This window comes from Calidris pugnax, unplaced genomic scaffold, assembly GCF_001431845.1.
Source record: "Calidris pugnax isolate Ruff unplaced genomic scaffold, ASM143184v1 scaffold416, whole genome shotgun sequence".
NCBI classification, from domain to species: Eukaryota; Metazoa; Chordata; class Aves; order Charadriiformes; family Scolopacidae; genus Calidris; species Calidris pugnax.
The window spans coordinates 19,491-28,968 of record NW_015091134.1 but is presented as its reverse complement, the minus strand read 5'-3'; the positions used below and the strand labels follow the sequence as shown (position 1 = coordinate 28,968).

The 9,478-nt window shown below is 59.7% G+C and overlaps 1 protein-coding gene across 1 annotated transcript; it reads left to right on the top strand.

Annotated features, from left to right (window-relative positions):
• The first annotated feature begins 1,701 nt into the window (after positions 1-1,701).
• On the top strand, positions 1,702-6,190 carry LOC106897728. Its single transcript, XM_014958543.1, has 4 exons — positions 1,702-1,894; positions 4,244-4,564; positions 4,647-4,925; positions 5,917-6,190. The coding sequence occupies exons 1-4, from the start codon at positions 1,810-1,812 to the stop codon at positions 6,051-6,053; spliced, it is 822 nt and encodes a 273-aa protein (XP_014814029.1). The 5' UTR covers positions 1,702-1,809; the 3' UTR covers positions 6,054-6,190.
• Positions 6,191-9,478: the final 3,288 nt, after the last annotated feature.

Genomic DNA, 9,478 nt, shown 5'->3' with positions numbered 1-9,478 from the left:
TCCCCCCAACCCACGTCCCCAGCTTTTCTCTCCATTTGCAGGCGCTTCGTGGTCCTACTGCAGCGTGAAGGGGATGCTCTGCCTGCTGGTGCTGGGCAGCCTGGGCACGGCCGTGGCCATCACACACCTCCTCCTCCGGCAACAGGGACCCCCCTCCCACGGCGCTGGCACTGGGTAGGACCCCCCCAAGGGGCATCTCCTTGAGCTGTGCAGCAGCTGAGACCTCAACATTCCCCAACAAACGAGGTGCTTTTCACTTGCATGAGCTGTTGACCCACCTGAGCATGGATTAAAGAAAAACAACTTTTTTTCTCCCCCTTGCCCCCCAGAGTATTTATTTCAGGATCTGGAACAAATTCTGGGCTCTTCTGTGGAGGAGACCAAATGGGCTGAGCTGGTTTTCACCCCAAAAGATGAGGCTCCCCTCCAACATCCCAAGGAAAAGCTTCCCCCTGAATCAGAAGAGACCCCCAAAGGGGGGTTGAGCAAAAAGGGACACGATGCCCTGCCCAGACCCCTCCATGGAGACAGACCCCTCCCTTGGATGGAGCCACCCCAAGGGGATGGGGATGCGGGGACCGAGGAGCATCACCCCAGCCCTGCCTTAACCCTCCCCTCTCCATCCTTGAGGGAACCAGCTCCACGCATTGCCCGGAGCTTTATTCCCTCTCCTAAAGATCTCACCTCCAGATCTGACCCCTCCAACATAAACTGTGGCTACGGAGGCACCGTGGGGATGGAGTCCCCCCTCTTCTCTGGGGGCAGCAGCCCTTTGTCCATCCCTTATCCAGCCCCGACCCACAGATACCACCTCCTTAAATCACTGGTGGCTCTTAACCAGCTTATCCTGAGAGTGGTTTTACCCGAATTGGTCCCCACTCCCAGCTTTTCCTGCTGGATCAGGGATGGCCAAGCCCAGCAGAGCCCCACTGAGGTGCCATGTTGGTCCCCTGCCCCATAGCAGCATTGTGTGGGGCCGGTGGATCACAGACGGCCGTGGTGCTGCTGGAAGAGAGCAAGGGGCTGTGGGGCCAGGAGCCCCTAATCCGATCACCCCGCTGTCTGCTTCTGGGGGAAGAGGAGGAGGAGGAGGATGAGAAGGAAGAGGAAGGCAATGTGCTGCATGGCTGTCCCAGGGAAAGGTGGGTCATGGGGTGAGAGATGGGGGCAGGTGCTGTCCCAGGGAAAGGTGGGACGTGGGGTGAGAGATGGGGGAAGGTGCCAGAAGAGGGGGATCAGACCCAGCTTTGTATCCGCTGCCCCCCCACATCCTCTGGGCTGCCCCCAAGGCACAGGGTGGGGGGACACTTTCCTCCTTGACGGGCCCAATCCTGCTGCTGGGGGACCCTGGACGGGATGTGGGGGCACTGGACGTGTCTGCACCCTACCAACCACAGCGGCTTCTCCTCCTCCTGAGACAACCTGCAAAGGGAAAGCAAAACCCCCAAAAATTGTGTCTTCCCCCTTTTCTCCCCTCTTCACCCCCCCTGCTTCTCTCCTTCCCCCCGAGTAATTACAATGAGTTTCCTCTCGAGGTTTTGCAGCCACCCAGCCCCACAGCCCAGCTGGCCGGGACGGCACGTCCGTCCCCACCGTGCTCTGCCCCACGGGGTTGGGCTATGGGGAGGGGGGTGCCAGGGGACACAGCGGGGGCGACAGCGACAGCGCGGAGGAGCCCACAGAGGGGCGGAGGGTGCGAAGGAACCGCAGGCGGGAGAGGAAGTCACCGCTGGACACAGTCACCCGGCTCCCGGGGGTGGGTTCGCACCCCTCCAGCTGCAGGGAGCTCCCTCGGGTGCCCCCTGGGAGATGGGGTGCCCTGGGGGTCCCCGGTGTCCACTGACACCCGTGCTGCTGCCCTTCCTGGTGCTGCTGGCCACGGCCGGTGGCCAAGGTGAGATGGGGACACGGTGGAGGGCTTTTTTGGGGGAGGATGGGGGCTCATTCGGCCACCCGGTGTGGAATGGGGTGACCCCTGGTCTCGTCGTTGATGGGGGTGACCCCCGGTCCCTGCAGCACCCGCAGGCAGGGCAGGAGGGATGCTGCTGCCCACCCGGGGAGCTGGGTGCCAGGGAAAAGGCTGGGGTGATGGCACCCACGGGCCGTCAGCTGTGGGGTGACGGGCAACGAGCTGGGATTGGAGTCCACGAGGGAGATGGAGAGGACCTGGGTGAGTTTTTGGGGCTTTGGGGTCCACCAGGGTGATGGAGAGGACCTGGGTGAGGTTTTGGGGCTTTGGGGTTCACCAGGGTGATGGAGAGGACCTGGGTGAGGTTTTGGGGCTTTTCTTCACAATTCTGAGCCTGGTTGTGTCCGGCACATGAGATAGCAAAGCTGGTGGCTCCATAGGTGCCTCCAAGCGTGGCTCGGTGTTGGGACCAGTTGCATGGAGCCCAAGCCCTGCTGGGGGCTGTGGGATGGGTGGGTGGGGGGTTCGCACCCCTCCAGCTGCAGGGAGCTCCCTCGGGTGCCCCCTGGGAGATGGGGTGCCCTGGGGGTCCCCGGTGTCCACTGACACCCGTGCTGCTGCCCTTCCTGGTGCTGCTGGCCACGGCCGGTGGCCAAGGTGAGATGGGGACACGGTGGAGGGCTTTTTTGGGGGAGGATGGGGGCTCATTCGGCCACCCGGTGTGGAATGGGGTGACCCCTGGTCTCGTCGTTGATGGGGGTGACCCCCGGTCCCTGCAGCACCCGCAGGCAGGGCAGGAGGGATGCTGCTGCCCACCCGGGGAGCTGGGTGCCAGGGAAAAGGCTGGGGTGATGGCCCCCACGGGCCGTCAGCTGTGGGGTGACGGGCAACGAGCTGGGATTGGAGTCCACGAGGGAGATGGAGAGGACCTGGGTGAGTTTTTGGGGCTTTGGGGTCCACCAGGGTGATGGAGAGGACCTGGGTGAGGTTTTGGGGCTTTGGGGTTCACCAGGGTGATGGAGAGGACCTGGGTGAGGTTTTGGGGCTTTTCTTCACAATTCTGAGCCTGGTTGTGTCCGGCACATGAGATAGCAAAGCTGGTGGCTCCATAGGTGCCTCCAAGCGTGGCTCGGTGTTGGGACCAGTTGCACGAAGCCCAAGCCCTGCTGGGGGCTGTGGGATGGGTGGGTGGGTGGGCTAAGCCGAGCTCCCGGAGGGTGACGCTTGCCTTGATGCCAAGTGGGCTTGGGTTGTGGATTGAGCTTGCCTTGACGTGCAGGCTGGGCTTTGCTGAGGGCTGCACGCCGGCTGTTGTGTGGGGCTGTGCAAAGTCCACCCCCGGCGCTGACCCCACCACAGGCAGCCGTGAGGAAGGTGGCACCCTCAGAGGTTCGATTGCTTTAGGGTTTTTTCTTTATCTCGTTCCTGCCAGAGCCCTCAGCATCCGGGGCCACACTGAAAAGTGGGAAGGAAGCACAGAAACTCAAAAAGAAAGGGTGAAGGTTCATCCCTGAAGGTTCAAGGGCAGGTTGGAGGGGGCTTTGGGCATCCTGGTCTCATTGAAGATGTCCCTCCTGCTAGAAGGGATGGAACTGGATGGTCTTGAAGGTCCCTTCCAACCCCAAACGTTCTGTGATGCTCTGGCGATTCCACCACTTTCCTGGGTTGGAGGGGACCTCCAAGTTCATCCATCAAGACCAACCATCAACCCACCACTGCCCAACCCACCACAGCACCGGCTTTTTGATCCCTCCAGGGATGGTGTTTGGGGAGTGGAGCTATAGGACGAGTGGGAAGAGTTTTAAACCAAACCTGAGGAGATTGAGCTGAGATGTGGGGCAGAAGTTCTTTGGTGTGAGGGTGGTGAGAGCCTGGCCCAGGTTGCCCCGAGCAGCTGTGGCTGCCCCATCCCTGGAGGGGTTCAAGGGCAGGTTGGAGGGGGCTTGGAGCAACCTGGGCTGGTGGGAGGTGGTCCTACCTAGGGAAGGGGGCTGGTGGGAGGTGGCCCTGCCCAGGGAAGGGTCTAAGACTAAATGATCTTTAATGTCCCTTGTCACCCAAATCATTCTGTGGGTCTAGGATGAGAGGGTGTGCAACCGTCCCTGCTCTGGGCAGGGCAGAGGATATTGCAAAAGCATCTGCAACGTGATTCCAATGAATTGAGTGTGGACAGACAGACAGACAGCCCGGGGGGGTTGCAGAGAGAAGGGGAGCCCCGAGATGGGGATGGGGAACCAGGCTGAGCTTGTCCCCGGGGAGCAGGAGGGAGTGTGCTGGGAGCTGCGGGTGTGGGACGTGGGTGGGCTCTCCCTCGCTCACCCCTCTCTGCTTTAGGATCCCCCAAGTGCCAGGAACAAGCCGTGGCTGCTGGTGGAGAGCTGCGGCTGCTGCCGGATAAAACTCCGCAGGAGAGGGAAAAGGTTGTATGGAGAGCGTGCCTGGACACGGGACACAAGCTCCAGATCCTGAAGATTAAGAATAAAACTGCCCAACTCGGGAGGGACAGCCCTTTTTATCAGAGAGTTTTTTTTGGGGTGAAAAGTCTCTTCCTGGCGATTCGGCCGGCTCGCACGGCAGACAGTGGGATCTACTGGGCAGATTTTGAGGGCACAGCAGAGGCTGTTACTGAGCCGTGCTTCCGCGTGTTGGTGTGGGGTGAGTAGCCAACCCTGTCCCCATCACCCCCTGTCCCCTTCTCGGTCCCCCCTGTCCCTTCTCACCCTCTCTGTCCCCACAGAGCCCCTCCACAAGCTGCTCCTGGAGACGCGCATCCTGCACTGGGAGCAGGACCGCTGCAACCTCTCCCTGCTCTGCACCGTGCCCGGGGCCACCAACGTCTCCTACAGCTGGTCCTGCACCGGGGGACACCCCGGAGCCCTGGTCCACCAGCCCCAGCTGGACCTACAGCTCCTTGGGGACTCTGACCCCACTGTCTGCTTCTGCAACGCCACCAACTCGTTGAACTGGAGAATGGCTGCCACCAATGTCACAGCATCCTGTCTCTCTGCGGGCCTAGGTTTGTGTGAAAAATGGGGGTTTTTTGGGGGGGTTTCTCGCCCTCCATCTCCAAAATGAGCTTTGGGACTTAAATCCCTAAGTGGGCGATGTAGCCGTGGGCGTGCAAGGGGCTGGGTGGCTGTGGACCGGTGGCAGCATCTTGGGGAGCTGGCAGGGTCATGGAATGATAGAATCATTCAGGTTGGAAAAGACCCTTGGGATCATCGAGTCCAACCATCTCCCCAACTCTACAAAGTTCTCCCCTCCACCATATCCCCCAACACCACATCTGAACGAGTCTTCAACACATCCAAGGATGGTGACTCAACCCCCTCCCTGGGCAACCAATTCCAGTCTCTGACCAATCTTTCTGTGAAAAACTCTTTCCTGATGTTCAGTTTGAACCTCCCCTGTTGGAGCTTGAATCCATCCCCCCTCATTCTGTCATTAATTACCTGGGAGAAGAGACCAGCACCAACCTCTCTACAGTGTCCTTTCAAGTAGTTGTAGAGAGGGATGAGGTCTCCCCTCAGCCTCCTCTTCCTCAAACTAAACAGTCCCAGCTCCTTCAATCGCTCTTCGTAGGATTTCTTCTCCAGGCCCTTCCCCACCTTCGTTGCCCTCCTCTGCCCCTGCTCCAGCACCTCCCGATCTCTCTTGGGTTGAGGTGCCCAAAACTGGACACAACGCTCCAGGTGTGGCCTCCCCAGTGCTGAGCACAGGGGCACAATCACCTCCCGACTTCTGCTGGCCACCCTATTTCTAATCCAAGCCAGGATGCCGTTGGCTTTCTTGGCCACCTGGGCACAATTTTGGCTCATATTCAGCCACTTGTCAATGAGAACCCCCAGGTCCTTTCCTCCAGGCAGCTCCAGCCACACTTCCCAACCTGTAGCGACGTGTGGGGATGCATCAGTCCCACAAGTGCAGGCAACCCCCTCGGGGGGGACAAGGAATGTGTCGTCCTCGTCCCCCCAACCCACGTCCCCAGCTTCTGTCTCCATTTGCAGGCGCTTCGTGGTCCTACTGCAGCGTGAAGGGGATGCTCTGCCTGCTGGTGCTGGGCAGCCTGGGCACGGCCGTGGCCATCACACACCTCCTCCTCCGGCAGCGGGGACCCCCCTCCCACGGCGCTGGCACTGGGTAGGACCCCCACAAGGCGGGGGCACCTTGAGCCATGCATCAGTTGAGACCTCAACATTCCCCAACAAACGAGGTGCTTTTCACAGCCATGAGTTATTGACCCACCTGAGCATGAATTAAAGAAAAAACAACTTTTTTTCACCTCCTTCCTCCCGGAGTCTTTATTTCAGGATCTGGAACAAATTCTGGGCTCTTCTGTGGAGGAGACCAAATGGGCTGAGCTGGTTTTCACCCCAAAAGATGAGGCTCCCCTCCAACATCCCAAGGAAAAGCTTCCCCCTGAATCAGAAGAGACCCCCAAAGGGGGGTTGAGCAAAAAGGGACACGATGCCCTGCCCAGACCCCTCCATGGAGACAGACCCCTCCCTTGGATGGAGCCACCCCAAGGGGATGGGGATGCGGGGACCGAGGAGCATCACCCCAGCCCTGCCTTAACCCTCCCCTCTCCATCCTTGAGGGAACCAGCTCCACGCATTGCCCGGAGCTTTATTCCCTCTCCTAAAGATCTCACCTCCAGATCTGACCCCTCCAGGATAAACCGTGGCTGCGGAGGCGCCAAGATCTCACCTCCAGATCTGACCCCTCCAAGATAAACCGTGGCTGCGGAGATGCTGTGGGGACGGAGCCCCCCAACTTCTCTGGGGGCAGCAGCCCTTTGTCCATCCCTTATCCAGCCCCGACCCACAGATACCACCTCCTTAAATCACTGGTGGCTCTTAACCAGCTTATCCTGAGCGTGGTTCTACCCGGATCGGGTCACACTCCCGGCTTTTCCTGGTGGATCAGGGATGGCCAAGCCCAGCAGAGCCCCTCTGAGGTGCCATGTTGGTCCCCTGCCCCACAGCAGCATTGTGTGGGGCCGGTGGGTCGCAGGCGGCCGCGGTGCTGCTGGAAGAGAGCAAGGGGCTGTGGGGCCAGGAGCCCCTAATCCGATCACCCCACCGTCTGCTTCTGCCCGTCCGATCCGCCCTGTTAATCACCTTACAGTAAGCTCATTGCCTCCCCGGTGGCCCCCAGCCATCCCCCGGGGGGGGGGAAACAGCAGCTGGGAACTGGGTGCCAGGGAGGGGGTGAGGTGGGGAGCAGGGGCTGGGGAGCAACCACCCCGAGTTCTGCTGGGAGGTGGGAAATGTTGGCGGGGGAGGGAAAGGGGAAGAAGATTCCCAGCAAAAATCTTGGGGAAAAAGTCCATGGAATGAATGGGGAGCAGGGAGGGATGGGATCAGCTCCACCTCTCTGGTAGCCAGAGCGGGTTTCCTACAAGCCCAAAAACTGCCAGCCCACCCAAGCTGATGGTTTGCTGCTCCATCACCCGGCAGAGATTGGGGTGCAATGACTGCAACCCCACCGGTGGGGGAAACTGACCCCCAACAAGCCCCAAAAAGTGCTGTTGTAGCCCAGGATGCACAAGTTGATGGATCCCCGCTCAATCACCTGGAAGAGATTGGGGTGCAACAGCTTCAACCCCACCGGTGGGGGAAATTGAGGCACAGCCTGACACCCCCCCCAAGCCCCAAAAATGCCATTGTAACCCAGGATGCACAAGTTGATGGATCCCCACTCAATCACCCGGAAGAGATTGGGGTACAACAGCTTCAACCCCACCAGTGGGGGAAACTGAGGCACAGCCTGACCCCCACACGCCCCAAAAATGCCATTGTACCCCTGGATGCACAAGCTGGTGGGTCCCCACTCCATCACCTGGTAGTGACTGGGGTGCAATGGCTTCAGCCCCACCAGTGGGGGAAACTGACCCCCCACAAGCCCCAAAAAGTGCTGCTGTACCCCAGGATGCACAAGCCGATGGGTCCCCACTCTGTCACCCTGCAAAGATTGGGGTGCAACAGCTTCAACCCCACAAGTGGGGGAAACTGAGGCACAGCCTGACACCCCCCCAAGCCCCAAAAATGCCATTGTAACCCAGGATGCACAAGTTGATGGATCCCCACTCTGTCACCCAGCAGAGATTGGGGTGCAACAGCTTCAACCCCACAAGTGGGGGAAACTGAGGCACAGCCTGACACCCCCCCAAGCCCCAAAAATGCCATTGTAACCCAGGATGCACAAGTTGATGGATCCCCACTCTGTCACCCAGCAGAGATTGGGGTGCAACAGCTTCAACCCCACAAGTGGGGGAAATTGAGGCACAGCCTGACCACCTACAAGCCCCAAAAAAGTGCTGCTGTACCCCAGGATGCACAAGCTGGTGGGTCCCCACTCCATCACCCAGCAGAGATGGGGGTGCAAGGGCTTCAACCCCACCAGTGGGGGAAACCAAGGCACAGCCTGACCCCCCACAAGCCCCAAAAATGCCATTGTACCCCAGGATGCACAAGCTGGTGGGTCCCCACTCCATCACCTGGTAGTGACTGGGGTGCAATGGCTTCAGCCCCACCAGTGGGGGAAACTGACCCCCCACAAGCCCCAAAAAGTGCTGCTGTACCCCAGGATGCACAAGTTGATGGATCCCCACTCAATCACCCGGAAGAGATTGGGGTACAACAGCTTCAACCCCACCAGTGGGGGAAACTGACCCCCCACAAGCCCCAAAAAGTGCTGCTGTACCCCAGGATGCACAAGTTGAACTCAGCAGAGATTGGGGTACAACAGCTTCAACCCTACCGGTGGGGGAAATTGAGGCACAGCCTGACCCCCCACAAGCCCCAAAAAGTGCTGTTGTACCCCAGGATGCACAAGCTGATGGGTCCCCACTCCATCACTCAGCAGAGATTGGGGTACAACAGCTTCAACCCTACCGGTGGGGGAAATTGAGGCACAGCCTGACCCCCCACAAGCCCCAAAAAGTGCTGTTGTACCCCAGGATGCACAAGCTGATGGGTCCCCACTCTGTCACCCAGCAGAGATTGGGGTGAAACAACTTCAACCCCACCGATGGGGGAAACTGAGGCACAGCCTGACCCCCACAAGCCTCCAAAAGTGGTGTTGTACCCCAGAATGCACAAACTGGTGGGTCCCCACTCCATCACCCACCAGAGATGGGGGTGCAAGGGCTTCAACCCCACCAGTGGGGGAAACTGAGGCACAGCCTGACCCCCACAAGCCTCCAAAAGTGGTGTTGTACCCCAGAATGCACAAGCTGGTGGGTCCCCACTCTGTCACCCAGCAGAGATTGGGGTGAAACAACTTCAACCCCACTGGTGGGGGAAACTGAAGCACAGTCTGACCCCCACAAGCGCCCAAAAGTGCTGCTGTACCCCAGAATGCACAAGCTGGTGGGTCCCCACTCTGTCACCCACCAGAGATGGGGGTGCAAGGGCTTCAACCCTACCAGTGGGGGAAACCAAGGCACAGCCTGACCCCCCACAAGCCCCAAAAATGCCATTGTACCCCTGGATGCACAAGCTGGTGGGTCCCCACTCCATCACCTGGTAGCGACTGGGGTGCAATGGCTTCAATCCTACTGGTGGG

Coding starts and splice junctions, on each gene's coding strand:
- LOC106897728 (XM_014958543.1), top strand. CDS start 1,810: ATGGGGTGCCCTGGGGGTCCCCGGTGTCCACTGACACCCGTGCTGCTG. Junction 1,895..4,243: donor GGCCACGGCCGGTGGCCAAG/GTGAGATGGGGA, acceptor TCTCTGCTTTAG/GATCCCCCAAGTGCCAGGAA. Junction 4,926..5,916: donor CTGTCTCTCTGCGGGCCTAG/GTTTGTGTGAAA, acceptor CTCCATTTGCAG/GCGCTTCGTGGTCCTACTGC.